The sequence below is a fragment of the Ascidia mentula genome, chromosome 9, assembly GCF_947561715.1.
Source record: "Ascidia mentula chromosome 9, kaAscMent1.1, whole genome shotgun sequence".
Lineage (NCBI taxonomy): Eukaryota > Metazoa > Chordata > Ascidiacea > Phlebobranchia > Ascidiidae > Ascidia > Ascidia mentula.
Window position 1 is genome coordinate 11,944,332 of NC_138574.1, and position 18,911 is coordinate 11,963,242.

The window sequence follows — 18,911 nt, forward strand, 5'->3', positions numbered from 1 at the left end:
GGGGTCAGTGTTAAGTTGTTTTGGACAGTTTTAGTATTGGTTTTGGTCAGGCAGTTCGTTTGAAGGTGTTGTGGAAAACCTAGAGTATCAAAATGTTGAAGGGCATTTATGTGGAAAATTGAATCACAAGAAATCCCCTGATTCGTGATTTTGTGGCAGTGTCACCACTTAACAACTGACCTGGTAAAAATTCTTTGCGAGAAGACTGCCTAAATCACTTCCTCAGGGGCATATTATGTGTCTTCTTTATTTACAATCGCTCTGAAAAACAACATGAACTTACTAATCACATACAATTGCAGTTAATCGTTTATGCATTGTAAATGCTTGTAAAGCATAACACGGCCGTTTTTTCTTTGAAATAAAAAAAATTCGACAACTATTTTCTTTCATATTTTATCACTTGGGAATGTCAGTTGAATCAACTGGTGGGGATTCTTGACACGATGTTGCATTAAGAGCTGTATCCCAAAAACCTCCCAACCTACAAATCCGGTCCGGCTTACCAACAAGAACTAGATCTTCATTGATGCACTAAATAACACCGTACAATAGTGTCAAGGAAGCAGTAAATATCTTTTTGATGTATAATATTTAAGTACAGGACATTATGTTCAGTTTTGCAGATGGTACAATCATACCTTCAGATTAATAGGCGATCCCGGGTGAAACCTCTGATTGCCTAAATCCGCTTTAGAATACTCGGAAACGCCAACATCATCAGAAAGATCTTGTGGGTGTATTTTGCATTGTATTGCTGCAACAAAAGTTATGAGAATCACTCAAAATTTGAGTGGGAAATTTGTCGTAATAAAACCCACATCTCAAGCCGTATATTAAACTGTTACTTACGTTCACATGTGGGTATCTCACGGTTCCACGCAGCTGGGTTCCCCTCGCAAACTATTTCCCCATCATAACTTGCTACATATCCTGTTTTACACTCAACAACCACCCTTGTACCAATTCTCGTACATGCATTCCCGGATCTACACACAATTTGGCGGTTTGTTGTGTTCGTCAATCGGTTGCAGTGAGCCGGACATGAGGTGGTGTTAAAAGGCAAGTCCCATATGCCACCTAGTGTGCAGATTCGGGTTGAATCGCCAGTGAGTTCTGCTTCACGGTCTTTGCACTTAAAACAACAAAAGTTGAAATTTTTAACACGTCGCTGATGAAGTGGTTCACAAATGATTCCTTGGTTTAATGTTGTTAGTGCATCAAAAGAATTTTTATTTCAATAATACACTGCGTAGCCTTTCAGCTGTTGTACTGATATGATATTAGGTAAGCGGACGCTAAAAACAACGGTCAACTTTCCACTAAAGAAGGTCAACAATTGCGTCGTTATGACATTTTTTGGTGATAAGTGCGCAACCAGGTAAAGAAAGTTAAAAACCACATTCTTAATGCCATAAAATGTTAACGTTGGTATTTATTTTGCGCTAGACCTGTCATCGGTTCGTGGGACTCAGGTGGCTGTATTATTTTAATTGCCGTTAAAATTGCGGCTTAAAAACCTTCGTCGAAGCCAAGCCAGTCAATGGGTCGCTGTTAATTCTTGCTGAACATATTTTTTACTGTCTCATTAATTGTCACTGTGACCAACCCACTTAGTGAGTGGGTTTACTGACATGCCCACTGGTTAGGGTTTGTATTTCAATGAGCTGACAGTGGAAAAGACCCTCCTTTAGACTTATTGTTACGCAACACACGTAAACAGGTTGCGCGCTTGTCGTCGGTAGAACGAACTAATAGTGAAGTCAAGAGACATCTGTATACAATTGGGCTTGCATAGGGCGAGAAATCTAGGTTTAAGTAAAATATAAAAATACTTTACTTGTCAACATGAAGATCAGTGCACTGTTTAACGAGAAATCACCGCCATACTTAGCGTTAAAACCAATCCTACGTGATTTAATGCAATCAACGACGATTTTCGGCTACCTGTGGCATGCCATTTTAAATATATGAAATATCACACCAGTATGGTGGTTATGAAGAAGACCATTAATAATTTGAAGTGTTAAATTAACACCTTTAGGTGAATTTGAGCGCCGGGAGGAAACGATTGGCCGTTTTCGGACACGTTCACACCATCTGGAAGATCATCAGGTTGAATCTTGCAAGGAATCGCTGAAATTAGATTTAAGATAGGTTGGTTTGCAAAATTGATGTATGTGAAGCTCACTAATTAAAATTCTTGTTGCCAATGATTACAAAGCATGACTTAAGTCTCACACAGAAAAAATAAAGCTAAGAATGCAAAAAAATACAATGTTTTTTTTACGCAATCCATCATTCAAGAGACACATTGGGTTGTGCAACATATTGAAATCAGCATTTCGCTCAATGAAAAAAATCGTATATATTTTGCAAGTAGCCTATCCATATTATGCGATTTATTTCGAAAATGATCTGTTATGCGGTTTGGGATTTACCATTCCACTTGCAATTAAACAGATATATATGGGTAAACTGATTTATAGTCGTGTGTGGTCGATAACAGCATGACGTCACCACCCGTACGTGCCTTATTTGTGACGTCAGTCAGGGCAGCTCCATATAACGATGGAGCAACACCAACCGCCTCATTTTAACTGATGATGGCATAAGTTCTTGCCGAAATGTTTTTCGTACGAAACACGATAAAGTTAACAATAGTATGGGCCGGTCTATTTATTCTCAGAATTATGAGAAAATCCGTAAATCTTGTTTCTAAACAGATTTGTTTCCACACTGAATTTAGTTTTTCCATTGATCAATTCGAAATATACTGAATTAGCCCTTTGTACCCTACCAAGTGAAAATAAACACGATATGTTGAGATTACGTGTGTACGTACAAAGTGAGCAATGCAGCTATTGTTTAGAGTTGGTATGTGCGTAGTCATACCAACATTATCAAGTTCTGTTACATTAAAAACCCACAAATAAATAATCTGCGTGATAAAAGCTTTAATTTCCAAGTTACCGTCACATGTCGGCAATTCCCGCCCCCATTCACCGCTGTCTAAACAGGCGGCCTTTCTCCTTCCAAGTAACTTGAAACCATCAGCACAACTAAATCGGAACAGGCGACGACTTGGATGAGAGATTCGCTCAGAACGAAGATAGGGAGATTGGATATTACAGTTGCCTGCGTTAAACACGGTTGGTCAAAACTAAACGCAGAAGACTTCCACTTTTACCGGGAAGCTAGGTGTTTAGTTAGATCAAACACATAAACCAAATAACATAAGATCAGGTTGGTTTTTGTTTGTCCAAAAGTGCTGTGTCATGGTTTTTAAATTACATGTACGGGTCATTATTTTGTGAAAAAAAGAATTGGTTTGTTCTTAACAAGCGTTGGGAGACCATTTAGTGACAAGATATCGATTTTATTACCAACGTCTTCGAGAGGATATCCAGTAGATTTAGGAGTTGACTGAGTGGTGGCAACTGTGCTTGTAGTTGTTGGTAAAATTTCTAAAAATAAGTTTCACCATTAGGAGATTCTCATTGCAAGATGAAAGTCACTTCATGTGTATAAACAAAACGTGGTAAATGGAATGTAAGGTTGCACACTTTTGGCAACCAAGATATCCAGTTAAGCTAAAGTTTAACACAATCTTTCTGTGGCCAACACACAGTATATTATACAAACTCGTCCAATTGCCTATTGTACGATTTTTGTGTAGGAAGTAACTAGAAGTCGCAAATAAACGCATCAATGCAGCGTGACCTCGTTTTTTCTGTTGAATTATTATTTTTTGTCACACTGGGATTAGAAACCAGAATGTCCTGGGCACGAATCCTGATCAGGTTTTCTTCAAGGTATATGGGTCGGACGCTTGACCGAAGTTGCTAATCGCTTTTTTAAATACACCAAGAATAAAGCTACGCCTACTAGTGAAAATCAACCACAGAAAACCATTCTCACCAGAGGGACGTTCGACGCACTCATACGAAGTATAATCAAAAGTCCACCACATTCCTGGCAAACAGGTTATTGTAGGGGGGTGACCCTCGGCAAGTTGAAGAGAGGGGTTTTTACACTAAAGTTGAAATAACAAGAAAATGTCGTTCAGCTGACATAACTTTAAAGCCTAGTTTTTAGAAACAAAGAGGCCGCAAATTAACTGAAAAAACTGTCAATGTCTTGTAATACAACTGGGTTCAACAACCAAAAAATCAATGAATGAATTACTTGCAGTTCAATGGATTTTCCAACTTTCCAAAGTATTTCGTCATCAGGTCGCAATTCTACTCCAGCTACGTCTACATCGGGTGATAAATCGTTGTAATAAAACACACAGGGTTGCCCTAAAAACGAAAGTGTTTGTTAACGTTATATTTCGCAAAAGAAATACATTTCCAACAACATAAATATTTAAGGGTGTGTTTTCGTAAGAGCATTCCAGTACACACACTTCAATACAGGGGAATTAAAGTTGTTCCATTCAGAGAGAACAAAAACTTCCTTGCAGGCGTGTAAGTGTTGAAAAGGAAAGGTAGGATTTAAAGGCTTAAAATTCCTAAACCTTTCCTTTATATTTTTATACCTCCGCTGTGTCATTTACACCCGTCAACTTTCAAATACATTTCTACTGACAAATCGCAAAAACACCTTGACATGATGGAATTTCATGTGACCACCCATCTGTGCAATGTATTTCATTGTATGCAGGTGTTTTGTATCCTGGCGCACAGATCACCCGCACCCTTGATCCATATTTCCACCTGTCTGTGCTGTTTTCATGATAATCCAGAAACTCCAAGCGACCATTGCTTGGCGTTTCAAGTGGAGGGCAAGGGGCGTGGCATGAAGCATTATTGGGGTGGACATCCCACAATCCTTCAGGCCCACAATGATATTTCCTCACGCCTATTAAGTCTTTTTCTGGATCAGAACACTGCAACAAATTGTGTTTTGGAGTTGATTTTAATAAAAAATTTTTCTCAAACCTGTGGAATTATTTTGCGAAACCCTCTGTATTGACAAAAACTGTGATTCAACTAATTAAAGACAATAACCTTTTTTATTATCATACAAGGGAAGTAATTTCAATATTGTTAAAAACATCTACCTACTTGTAATGTGATACTTTCACCACCAAAAATCCACTCCTCAAAAAAGGAAACATTATCATATCCAACAACTTCAACCCCGTCTGACAAAAAAGTGGCTTCCAACAGACAAGGCGTAACTGATAAGTAAAAAACACCTACAGTGAAAGTTCTTTGGGGTTTGTTGCCGCATAACCTACGTTCACAGGTTGTTTGAGGATCAGACCACCCGCCTGCTTCACATTCAATGTATTCTGTAGTCGGTTTATAACCTTTACTGCAATTTAACCTCATTCTTGCTCCAATTCGTCGATTCACTGACTCTTGGTCAAGAAATAGAAAAAAACCGTTGGCAGGATTGTTTACCAACCTGCACTGAAAAACTGCAAACAACAGGCATAAGATTTCAATCTAAATATTAATGCCTAACATTGTTGTATGATTCTTAAAAGATATCATTAAGAATGGCCTGTATTTGCAACTATTTCCCACAGTGACACAGACTTCCTTTTTTGTAAATAACAAGTTTTAGGGTGCTTGAATTCAAAATGTTCAACAAGGATATTAACCTACCTTATAATATAATTACTTTACAACCAATTTTACTTACCATTGCAACTTGGAGCTGCATTAGTCCAACCATCCTCCGTACACAGACTTTCAGGAGAGTTGGGTAGATAACCCTCATTGCATTGCACTGTTACTTGTGTTCCAATATCATGTACATACAAATCCCAGCCGTTATACAATAGTCTTCCATTTTCAGGGACAGGTAATTCATTACATCTACTGGCTAAAGACAAATGAAATATGTATTTCTTATAAAATGATGTGGTGGCCACTGTAGCCAACAATGATCTAATTAATTGTAGCACACAAATTAAAGCATTTTCATCAATAGAAAAATTCATAAAATATATTTATGTCTATGTTATGTATAGGCTAAAAGTACCACAACATAGTTTATTCAATGTGTTACTTACAAACACATCTTGGTAACTCATCTGACCAGTCTCCCCTTTCTGTGCATGTGATGACTTTATTCTCGCTGGGAAGATAACCTTCATCACAACTTACAAAAATTTTGGTTCCAAATTCAAATCCCGAAGCTTCCGTTCCCATGTACTGTATGCTACCATGTTGTGGATTTTGTAATTCTGGACATGTGAGCACTAAATCAAAGAGTTGATGTGGTGAAAATCAATAAAAAAGAATGTCTTTACATTTGTGAAAATCAATAAAAAATAAAATTTGTAGTATACATACAAAGTCTAGTTTGGTTTTAAAAAACTTGCTAATAAAGCAGCACCTTGCTCACAAAAAGTGCCATAAAATCCAGGAAGGCACTGACACGTGCTGTCTTCATGACATGTAGCTCCATTCAAACATGGCAAGGAAGCACAAAAACTTATACCTGAAATGATAAGAATGGAAATTCACATGGTATAAAAATTGTGTTTCATGCTACAATAGTATAACAACGAAATTGAACTTACTGCTTTCACAGTGTACACCTGTGTAGCCCGCAGGGCAGACACAAGAACCTATCGCATTACAATGTCCACCATTCAGACACGGACAGTCTTAAAAGAATGTTTTTAAAATATAACATAAATCTATTGGAAAAGTGTTCATTTGAAAAACCTTTTTCACAGAGAATTTTTTGAGGATGTGAGCAGACTCTGTTTATCCAACACTGCGTCTTTGTCCAATTGGGCGTTTGAATCCAGCCACACTTGCGAGTAGACATGGAGGTGCAATAACCACCATACCGAAAAACAACATGTGAATGCCAGTTTTCAAATTCATAAACACTGTTGTCCAACCAGTAACGAGTCAATCGACGAGTGTCTCGATTATATGTTTGCTCCAACCCAATCCAATACAAATCTTAAACAAAACAATGGGTTAGTCGTTTTTGGACATTAAAAAAACATGAAACAGATGTTTTTATTCACCTTTGTCAGTTTATAAATAGGTATTTAGATTTTTGTATCAACAAAGTTATGGTATCAAAAAAACTATCTTTGTACTCAACTTCCCAGTGGAAACTGGTAATCTTGTACAAGTTGGCCTTTTTCATATTTAAAACATTGATAACTATTGTTAACTTTTGCTGATTCAAATATTATTTTCAAAAATAATTACCAAAAAATGTTTTTTTTTAAAAAAAGAAAGTTTGCCTAAAAATGCTAAAAAAAACCATAAACACTACCGTATAGTGTGGAGTCCATATGATTTCCAATGGCTATAAATACATCTTTTGTTTTTATCATGACCATGCTAGCACCATAACTTTTACAGTGAACTTTGGCCTGTGGCTGGCTTTTTTTCTCGTCAAAAAACAAATACTCTTTTCCATCATAAAAGAAAGTGGAACTTGGATCTGAAACAACAGACATTTGGTATCAGTTATGTTATTGTAGTCTCTGTGAATTGTGAAATAATAAAAACAATACCTGATAATGGACTGCATGGATCATTTTCACAGTGTGTTCTTTCTACATTTTTCCCCCTGCACATGGCAGTATTAGGAGGTGAATCCGGACATTCCCTTCTCCTTAATTGAAACCCTGAGCCACATGTGGAAGTGCAAGGACCCCATAAGTTCCATTCACTCCAACTGTTCCATGTGACTACCCAAAAAGACCAATTTTGGTAAACAGGCGTTGTACTGTGTGGTTAACAATGTACATTGCATAAAATTCTTGGTTACTTCTATGCAATACCTTCACAAGTTGGAGTTTCTGCAGACCATTTACCCAAATGACAACGAACACTTCGGGCACCAACTAATCGCAAGGTATTGTCACATGCAAAAGTTACCATACTTTCACTCCGATGGGTGATGGAACCACCAGTAGGTGGTGCAAGATGGCTACAAGCTAAAAAAACATCAAGTGTTTTTTTATAGAATTGTGAGGACATAGTAAAATAATTGAAACAAAACTAACATGTAGCTATTTGTCTTTGTTTGATTTGTCAATTTTGGTGGAAAATACATTACTTCAAGTGCACATGAAAAACCAAGCAAATTTGATTGCAAGGTCAGAATGTTTCTGTTTATACATTCTAACCATGTAGTCAATGCCAACAAGCAAATTCTTGTCTTTAAGTTATACTTACGAATTGGATCACAAGAAAGAGGTTGAGGAAACCAAGTTCCTTTAATGGTGCATGTGACATTTCCCTGACCGTGAAGTCTATATCCATTGTTGCATTCAACTCGAACCACAGTGTTGATAGCATACACATGTTGGAATGGAACAAGGTGACCATTTCGCACAACAAATTTTTTACATTTTACTTCTGCAAATCAATAATTATTCCTGAGAATGAAAATTGCAAAATAAATCTGCTAATTCTTGCAAGCACTGAGGCTTTTTTTGTTTTTAATCTCTTGTTGTTCTGCATTTTATACACAGATGATGCTGTTCAAAGCGAAATATATTTGTCTTAAATAACAAGCTGACAGATTTTAACCTACTGGAATAAATATTTCCATGTTTGTGGTAAATCTGCATGCCATAACCAATACAGTTGCATACTAGCATTTAAATTAAATCAAATCAGAAAAAAAATAACAAACCAACGCAGCTGGGTTGTGAACTTGACCATTTTTCTGTTGGTAAACACTCAGTGTTGTTTGCGCCTTCTAACCGATAACCATGCCAGCATGTGAAAGTAACTGAGGTTCCCATTGGATGGCCCACACCTGTCTGTAAACTTGGTTGCATTTCACCATTTTCTAAATGCTGTATTGGGGGACATTTCTTAACTGAAAAACAATATTCCTTTAAAAATTACAGGATAAAAATTTTTACATGCATAAACAAGGTGCAGTATTTAATTCTCCACAACTTTATTAACTGAGAACAGTTTTTAATTCACAGCAGTTTGACGTATCCTACTAAACACTTACCCACACATCTTATAGTATCAGGATTTGCACTCCATTTTCTTCTCGAATTACATAAAACTGTTTTGAGTTTAGATGATGTTCCTGCTATTTTGAAACCTCTATCACATGCATATGTTACTTTTGTACCAGGCAAAAGATATGGTTTATTAGGGTTTTGGTAGGTTATGGTGACCACTGCATTTGACAGATGTTCAGGGCACTCCCGGCACTTCAGATCTGTCACAATAAAATTAAATAATCAAAGGATGTAGATATAATCTGATGATCCTAACTGCAAGAATACTATACGTGTAACAAAAAACATTTCTGTCGACATAGTTCATCTAATCTGGGCTTGTTTAGGTTTAATGTTACTAAAGCAAAATTTTCCACTGTACACAAAATACGTCCATTATTGAGACATCTATTTTGAGAAGTTGGGCACAGATTACTGCAGAGAAACAGTAAAAATAGGAAGGTAAATATGAACAATATTTTAACTGTATTTTGCTTGCACATATATGTTTAACAGCCTAAACATAGTTATATGGTTTATTGACATTATAATAAACTAATTGAAATGCCAAAAAAGGAGTTACTGGTACTGTTGACAAATATTAGCAGGGTAAAATTTCAAAAAAAAATTCAAATTATCTAAAATGAACTACTTGAATGGAGGTTTGATTGCATTGTGTCTGTTTTCAAGAAAATTTGTGATTTCCTGGACTAAGACCAGTCATTTTTACTCAGTTAATCTGATTTGATAGGGTTATTTGATAAATTTCAATTGTAAGCATGACCAAAATAACTGTATTACCCTCCGAGCAGGTGGTGCCTCCAAAATCTGGTGTACAGGTACATGTAAAGCCATTAACTTCATCCTGGCATGTGCCATCATTTTGACATGGATTACTTTCACATTCATCACCTAACAGTTGACATAAATTAGAGGCTTCTTGCTTCATAATAGTTAACAATCTATCATGCATAAAGTTAGAACTTAATTACTCCTATGCAATACCTTCGCAAGTTGGAGTTTGTGCAGACCATTTACCCAAATGACAATGAACACTTCGGGCACCAACTAATCGCAAGGTATTGTCACATGCAAAAGTCACCATACTTTCACTCCGATGGGTGATGGAACCACCAGTAGGTGGTGTAAGATGGCTACAAGCTAAAAAAACATCAAGTGTTTTTTTATAGAATTGTGAGGACATAGTAAAATAATTGAAACAAAACTAACATGTAGCTATTTGTCTTTGTTTGATTTGTCAATTTTGGTGGAAAATACATTACTTCAAGTGCACATGAAAAACCAAGCAAATTTGATTGCAAGGTCAGAATGTTTCTGTTTATACATTCTAACCATGTAGTCAATGCCAACAAGCAAATTCTTGTCTTTAAGTTATACTTACGAATTGGATCACAAGAAAGAGGTTGAGGAAACCAAGTTCCTTTAATGGTGCATGTGACATTTCCCTGACCAGCAAGTCTATATCCATTGTTGCATTCAACTCGAACCACAGTGTTGATAGCATACACATGTTGGAATGGAACAAGGTGACCATTTCGCACAACAAATTTTTTACATTTTACTTCTGCAAATCAATAATTATTCCTGAGAATGAAAATTGTGAAATAAATCTGCTAATTCTTGCAAGCACTGAGGCTTTTTTTGTTTTTAATCTCTTGTTGTTATGCATTTTATACACAGATGATGCTGTTCAAAGCGAAATATATTTGTCTTAAATAACAAGCTGACAGATTTTAACCTACTGGAATAAATATTTCCATGTTTGTGGTAAATCTGCATGCCATAACCAATACAGTTGCATACTAGCATTTAAATTAAATCAAATCAGAAAAAAAATAACAAACCAACACAGCTGGGTTGTGAACTTGACCATTTTTCTGTTGGTAAACACTCAGTGTTGTTTGCGCCTTCTAACCGATAACCATGCCAGCATGTGAAAGCAACTGAGGTTCCCATTGGATGGCCCACACCTGTCTGTAAACTTGGTTGCACTTCACCATTTTCTAAATGCTGTATTGGGGGACATTTCTTAACTGAAAAACAATATTTCTTTAAAAATTACAGGATAAAAAATTTCTCATGCATTAACTTTTTAGATATTTTGTGATTAGACATCACATCAAATTTTAGACACTGGTGTGGGTTTTTTCAAAGTCGCAATCCAAATGAACTATTGAGAAAACGACAATAATAAAATACGTGTTTATCTTAATAGTTGGTTGATAGCAGTTACCATGGCAATTGGCAGACCCTTCCCAGATGGCATCGGCATTACAAACGGCAAATGAGCTTCCAGTATTTCGAAACCCCTCGTTGCACAGGGTTGCCAGAATATTTTTTTTGTTTAGAGCCAAACAACACGACAAAAAACGCCAAAAAGCGCCAAAACTAGTTTTGAGTGAAACAGAAAAGAGCCAATCGTTTATATACTGTATTGTTTAATTTTCTGCTTCCCGAACATATGTTCAATTGTATTTACAGGCAAATTACATTCATGCGGTAGAGCAACATACAATCTCTTCTTTGTTTATTTATGCTCTTGGATTATATCCGTCTTTCTATGTGCATAGCAGTGCCAGTGCTACGCAAACTTTTAACAAACAGTCTTTCAAATCTCAAATTATGACGTCACTATAGAAGTAGTCAAGTTTACGCTACCCGGTAGATACTTTTACACCGGGGCACAAAGTTTTTTCCAAACTTGACCCACATATAAGTCTGTGTAAAACATAAATCTGTGCGAATTTTAATGATTAGGCGTGAACAGGGCAACCACCTGTTATTTTTGTTTATATATTTAAGTTGAAATACTACACGAAATCGTAGCGTTAATATTCGCACAGATTTCTATGTTACATAGGCTTATATGTGGATCAAGTTTGGAAAAAACTTTGTGCCCCGGTGTAAAAGTATCTACCACGCTACCCAGGCATACAGTTTGCAACGCTTCTGTACTAGCTTGGGCTGTGATGCGTGACGTTTTTACCGAAAACAAGCATACCGCGAACCTGTTTCGTCACGAACGAGCCCGGGCAACTTCCGAACGCAAAGCTAACAGGAAAAACGCCAGAAAAGGGCCAAATAAGCCAAACCAAATTTTGGGCGCCAGACAAAATGGAAAAAAGCCAAATTCAGGGAATTTGGCGCCGAAAGCGCCAATCTGGCAACCCTGTCGTTGCAGACAAATCGAACACGTGACCCGAAGACGTAATCTACGCCGCGGTCATCCACTCGGCCATTTGGTGGCGCAATAGGAGTATTGCATCGCCTTACTTTAAATACATTTTAAAGTGTATAAGGCAACAAAATATATCATTGCAATGTCAAAAATACAGCTTTTATAACATGAAACTAGAAGGTTTGACGAGAACACACCATTAGAAAGCACTACGATTTCGTATCGATATACGCTATACCGCATGACCCAAGAAAATGTTGTGTAGCCTTATTACCATTAGCTTTAGGTATACCCCAATATTTGCTGAAAACAAAACGCCTCTTTTAGTTAATGATAATTGTGCGAACAAAGAGCACTTTTATCTATATGTGTGTGACGTAATTTGTGACTTACTTCGGTGATGTGATTTACGGCTAATCCTGCAACAAAACAAAAACATTTTTTGTTATGAAAGAGCACAACCTCGGCCATGATTCAATAACATGCAAATCTCAGTAATTTCTCCGCGACATTTCTAGCATTTCTTTTAACACCAAAAATCACAAAAAATGGTGGATTTACTCATTACACATTTTTCCACATTTTTCCAGGAAGCTATTTGCATTTGGTAAGTTTTGCTTGTTTTTCCATTGATAAAACTAATTGAACATATACTTGTTGTCAGGTTAATTGCAGACATAATTCTTTTCTCTTCACAACACACAACAAACTAGGAATTGAACAAAGTTTTTACTTAGAACCGTTAATCGTTTCTTCAATCCAGCTTTGCATCTGCGCAACATCTGCGTAGTAGCCAGGATACACAAAGCCATCTCTTTCATCCCTAAGAGCACATTCAATTCCAAAACTGACAATCCCCATTTGTACCCAATAACTTTCGCCAGTTTGGGAATCCAAGCGCTGTTGCAAGATTTTGAATAAATAATATATACATTTGTATTTAAACTTCATACGTATACCAAAAAGTTTTATTGAGCATTTCAAAGAACCTGAATAAAATAAAGCATTACTTGGTTTATGAGGGGCCCACCACTGTCTCCAGTACATGTGTCAGACAGATTTCTTGCAGTTGTTGGTGATCTGGCACAAATCATGCGGTTCGTGTACCTCAAAGCATGTCCTGATTTTCGCCGTTGGATTCCTTGACGACACCTGATCAAAACAGCAATAAAAAGTATCGTCTTTTTCTTGCTTGATGAAGTTATTTTTAACTGTTACCACAATAATACTTTAGACGAACTAATCGTTACCAAACTCTTGGAAAAAGGCCATAAATGTAAAAATGGAATACTTTCATACTTATTGTCTGTTATTACTGGGTACAAACATATTTAGCTTTTTTGTATAAAGTCACGAATGGTACTTACACTGCATCTGGTTGTAGTTCTTGCGTGGTTTGCTGCAGAATGTTTGGTATGGTTTGACTTTGATAATTAGTGTGTCCAAATCCAGTTACTACGACTGTTGTTCTGTTTTCTCTTTCACCTGTAAAGTGCAACCCTTTTTTACGAAAAAGACATTCTAAATTTAAAAAATGGTAAATGTTAAGTCAAGCTGAGTTAAAAAAGGGGAAAGCGCGGTTAGAATTTAACATATTTTACCGCAGGCAGCTGAAGAAAATTGTTGGACATACTTAGTCCGTTACTGTGTATGATGGTTCTGTTTGGAAGAAACGAATTACTCCAAGGAAGACACACGGGACGAATGTACGGAGATAAGGGGATTGTTCCATTGAATTTCGGCCTTTCTTTTGTGGCGAACCAAGACGATCCATTACGTAAAAAACGAAGCGAGACTCCGATTCTAATCTGAAAACGGAGGTCCGTTTGGATAATCCTGTACGTTTCATAAGAAAAGTACCTTTGGCATACTTCATGTAGAGAATGCAAAAAGCTGTAGGAGATACGTTTACGCGCATCTTATTTCTCTTTAATCTCAAATCAAAACATTAAATGGGTCAGGTGAATCGTATAATAACCAGATATTTTACTGTACACATTGGTTTACGTCACGCACGAATTTTTTCCAACTTTAAAGACGATAATATTGCCTAGAACGTACCCTTCATTGTACTGACATAATGTTTGTCACGGAAAGCAAGAACACAATATTTACAGGATAAGTTTACATCCAATAAACTTTCTTCATAAAGTATGATCAAAGTAAACGAACAAACCCGTTTCAATAAACTCACCAAAGCAACATCGTAATCAAAATTGATTCTCTGCCTCCCACGAGTCTGTCGATCAAATCTTGGATGAAGATATATTTTCCTTGGTGTAAACAGTTCAACTGCAGAGTCCAAATTTTTTATCAAACTGGGGCGTTCATGAACACCTGTCAATAATTATCGGTTTAACATCAAATTTATGTAACGATGTAGGACCTATCAGAGGAATGCCCCCACAGCACGTGTCACTGGCATGTTTTTTTTTATATTAAGGTCATAATTTTCTTGAACAAACATAATTAAACTAAATAAGTAGAAGATCTTTAAATGCGCAACTGTATTTGTAAAGAGGAATTATTTTTGAAGACTTCAAAGGCAAACTGGCCCTCACTTGGTACAAGATGTACCAAAAACTATTGCACAGTTCATCCTATAACAGTAAAAAGACAACGGGGTAACCAAATTGCACGGCGCTCTCGACACCATGCGCTGTGCAATTTAATCTCTTGTGATGGCGGATGTAATAAACGTCAATGGCGAAATATCGGCGAAGTTGGCGGCACACAACGTTCAGCAAGGAGCAACGCAACTCTCGCAGTGTAACAATCGGAGGTTTCCTGTTGGTGGATATTGCTTACGGCGTTGTTATAAGCTGACTCCCGACACTTGGAGAATATGTTGTTGCAAAATAAAAAGAAATCTCAACCGAAATCTGAGGATTTAATTTAAATCACCTGGCGGTCTTTTTGAAAAATAAAAGTTGCATCAACATGATTTATTGCATGCTTTTGCATGCACATTGACGACCACAATTAAAACTGTTCCCAAAGAAAGTTGAATAAACGATATTTATTCTTACTTAGCTGAATAAAAGTACGGTGTTAACTAACCTACGGCGAGAACCAAATTTTCGATATGTTTGATGTCTTCATATTTGTCAAACACGTGAGCTGCTGTGAGAATCCACTGCTGGTTAATAAGCGATCCGCCACCCATTATATTGTGATCATCGAACAACTACAAATACAAAAATCAAATCTAGGTAATATATTGTTGATAATAAATTTCAGTTGTCTTTTGTATAGTTGTCTTTGACGCAATGTGCTTAATAAGCAGTAACTGTTTCCGGAGATAAAGTTCGAGACATTTCATGTAGCACAATGACAAAGAACTGAAAAGTAACTTACTTGTGTGGAAAAGCTTGTCATGATGAGCACCTGCCATGGCCAAGTGTGTTGTTTTACCGATTTACCTCCGACTACTCGCCCGAAACCGCGCTCATGTACGATTGTGTTGATAACATTTGATTGGCCACAAATCTTTAGATCTGTTAGAATTACGTTTAATAAGGAAAACAACACTAAAGTTATTAAAAAACAATGGAAACATGTTATGTTTGCTTTATTCAAAATTACTACCGTATAACTTTTACGTTCGAATCCTTTTGCCAAACCATCCACATTTAGGTTAAAATTGATTTTGTTGTCACGTTACCTGTACAATTTACATCAGCTCGTGTCCATTGTTTTCTTGAATTGCAGAAAACCTGGGGACCAATAGGTGTCATTCCCGGAGGGCACGCATATTCAACGAAGTCACCGTGTCTAAAGTTTGAATTCACTTGAACCAAGCCACGGTCAACGAAACGCACCACACTGTAACCCACACTGCCTCTAGCCGGTGGTGGCGAATTCCCACAGGTGGCATCTTAACAATAATTAACAAATGACATTACTTGAACAGAAACTATCAAAATTGACTTTTAATTTGATATTTCCATCGGGGCGTTATTAAAATGTTGGTTGGTGTAATGGTTCTCAGCGCCTTTTTATAAACTTTTTCTCTCTAGATAAACATTCGTCATTCTCACGTGGATTAAAGCAGGACATCCCACAATGACCGTCACAAGCACATCGTTTCCTTCCTCTACACTGCCAGTTATGCACACAAGGTTTTCGGCATGGATAACCCGCCAAACTCTCGTTTCTTCCGGGACATGAACCTATAACATATTTTTTCCTATATTTGCGCTAGTTGACATAAACACTGAACGCACTCCAGTTTTGTTTATTGCAGGGGCGTATATTCAGGATGATCACATCAAATAAAACTTTTGGGCAATGTGCTTGACATATCCTATAATTCTGGCCTAAAACATAATTGTAATCCAGAAAAAAAAACAATGATTTTCTTTGGGTGTAAAATATTCTTTGCATGTGAGACATTGACTTTATGATAACTTAATTAGACTTTCGAAGCAAAGTGTAACACACAGCACCAGCACTAAAGACGCCCCCAGCTGTTGTATTGGAATTTTCAGCAATATGCTCGTAATTCCCACAAACTTGAAGAGCATACACTTATTTTCCGAAATGAAAAACTTAACTTAATAATTTACTTTGATATGAGTTATTTTATCTTCAAAATTAAACTTTATACCGCATCTGGCAAAGACATATGATTCATCCTCGTTGTTGCTGCAATCTCCAACGCCATCACACACTTTGTCGACGCTTAAACAAAGATCACTGTTTGGACATCGAAACTTGTTGTTAGAACACGGCCCTGTTGCGCTGCTACCTGCTGACAATAGGGATATTGAAAATTTTAATTATACCCTGTCTTCAATTTGCCAAGTGGTCAGCGTAACATTAAAGTAATAATTTAGTATCGCTGCACTCGGTTTCAATGAATAGTTCATTGCTGGTATTTGTGTGATGAAAGAAACAAAATTATTTCCCCCAAACCTCTACTTGATCCAAGTACAGGCTCTTATGGCATAAAGCACTTTATGCTGTGTAGCCAGTTTTTGTTTAAATCACTTAATGTTCAAGGAGATAAACTAAACCAATATCCGTTTTGACTTCAAAGTTAAACATCTTGCTATCGTCGCGATAATTCAGGCTATAATCAATTCGTGTAAACGGAAAATCAAAAGTTGGTTTATCTGTGGTTACTTACGGCTGAAAAGTGACTTTAACAGCAAGACAACCCATATCCAAGTCTTCATCCTGAGGAATTAAACTCAAGAGACCGCAGAATGTCAGTATTTTGTTGGGAATAAACAATTCTTTTTCTTCTTATCTGTTGACCTGCTTCCACGGACAATATGATAATCATACACAAAAACACCACTAAACCTACAGATTTTGATTCAAGTTATGCCTCAACATATCTTACAGAGCTAGGCTACTATTGGCGAAACTTGAGGAGCGGAATTTGTATTTATGTCTGTTGCTGTCCCACATTGCTTAAGAACGCCAGGCATGATTCGGGAAGTAATCGACGATACTTGTAGTTAACATCGTGGCATACCGCATAACACTGGTTCTGGTTGTTTTGTTGAAGCGATTCCTGCATGTGGCTTTTTAGGAAGGGAAATTTCCAAATTACTTTTGTCTTCGATTTGTGTTGTTAAGCATATCTGTCAAATACGTTTATAAAGCTCCACATTCAGCTGTAGAAGAAACGTAAGAAATATAATTCATTAATCATATGATCATATGCAAAGTGGAGCCAATAATGTGAATTGGCTGTTTGGTAAGCAAAGTCGTCTGATAATCACACCAGCTGCACTGATGAAACCTTATAGGTCGAAACAGTGGCCATTTGTATGCAGCTCACACAATATGTCATTAAGTTTGTTCAAAACCAAACTTTAACGATCTTTGATTAGCATTTTTTAAAAAATCCAATATTCCGATCAGCCACATAAAGTATTACAAGCTGCAAGAATACGAGCTTTCGTGCCAATTGGAATTTTCACATTTTCATGTTTATGGCACATAAACTTGTGCGTGAAAAAAAACAGTGCAAAATTATTAGTCAGATACAACCTTTTTCCACCAGTAGAGGGCAGGCAATAGTTACAGACAATGGTTAAATTATGGATCTTGCACTGTGAATACTTTCTTGGTAATGTATTTTATTGTCGCTAACGTGTTGGCATAGAAATCAATTTTTAAAATTGGATCGCAGAACAAAAAATTGAAGAAGCCCCGAGCTAAATAAAACATGTGTTAAAATAAGTAGAAACTGTATTAAGACTGGTAGTGTGGTCGCAAAGAAATTAGTGTGGCGATAACTTTATATGATCGCGGTAAGGACGTCACGAATTCTCGGATTTGCCGAAGAAAACTTCAAGTGTTGAGATTGAAAAAAATAACACACAGAGAGCTGACAGATGAAAGACTTGCTGAGAAAATGTAGTGATTATCAGCTATCAAGCAAATGCAACCAGGCCATAAAGAGCAAAACAGCGTAATGTTTTTACATTGGTATTTGTACTGTTTAAACAACAAAAGTAAACCATTTTATTTTGAGGAGTTTCTCGAGAAAAAATTCTCTGCTGTTAACATGTGATATTTTTAACTCCTTTATTTCATCTGATAAGAAGGTCAAGACACCGGGAGAAGTTTACTTTGATAAAGGATAGATTGTTATTCATGAATGGAACTTCGTCGTGTAACCAATTTTTTGAGCTTGAGTGAGTCCATCGCAAGCGCCAATTAGCATTGGACTGAAGCCTCGAGGAAAGCTGCCTCTGTCGAGCGCGAAATACAACTTGTTACAAGCTC

At 36.8% G+C, this 18,911-nt stretch overlaps 1 protein-coding gene across 2 annotated transcripts; it reads right to left on the bottom strand.

Moving 5' to 3' along the window:
- Positions 1 to 229: 229 nt before the first annotated feature.
- On the bottom strand, positions 230 to 17,500 carry LOC145912935 (complement factor H-like). Of its 2 annotated transcripts, none has more exons than XM_083000404.1 (39): positions 17,296 to 17,500; positions 16,774 to 16,914; positions 16,205 to 16,336; positions 15,829 to 16,041; positions 15,522 to 15,661; positions 15,225 to 15,351; positions 14,359 to 14,501; positions 13,798 to 13,972; positions 13,532 to 13,649; positions 13,175 to 13,316; positions 12,898 to 13,064; positions 12,558 to 12,583; positions 10,831 to 11,019; positions 10,368 to 10,550; positions 9,971 to 10,126; positions 9,767 to 9,877; positions 8,971 to 9,186; positions 8,638 to 8,826; positions 8,175 to 8,357; positions 7,778 to 7,933; positions 7,508 to 7,684; positions 7,264 to 7,434; positions 6,693 to 6,938; positions 6,545 to 6,631; positions 6,358 to 6,462; positions 6,032 to 6,220; positions 5,659 to 5,841; positions 5,249 to 5,431; positions 5,073 to 5,188; positions 4,609 to 4,894; positions 4,189 to 4,304; positions 3,922 to 4,036; positions 3,387 to 3,467; positions 2,974 to 3,138; positions 2,039 to 2,136; positions 853 to 1,135; positions 642 to 757; positions 404 to 534; positions 230 to 261 (listed from the first exon to the last, which is right to left on the bottom strand). In XM_083000404.1, the coding sequence occupies exons 1-39, from the start codon at positions 17,342 to 17,344 to the stop codon at positions 234 to 236; spliced, it is 5,832 nt and encodes a 1,943-aa protein (XP_082856530.1). In that variant the 5' UTR covers positions 17,345 to 17,500; the 3' UTR covers positions 230 to 233. The 2 variants fall into 2 exon arrangements, with proteins under 2 accessions (XP_082856530.1, XP_082856529.1); XM_083000403.1 differs by having other exon boundaries at positions 16,774 to 16,917.
- Positions 17,501 to 18,911: the final 1,411 nt, after the last annotated feature.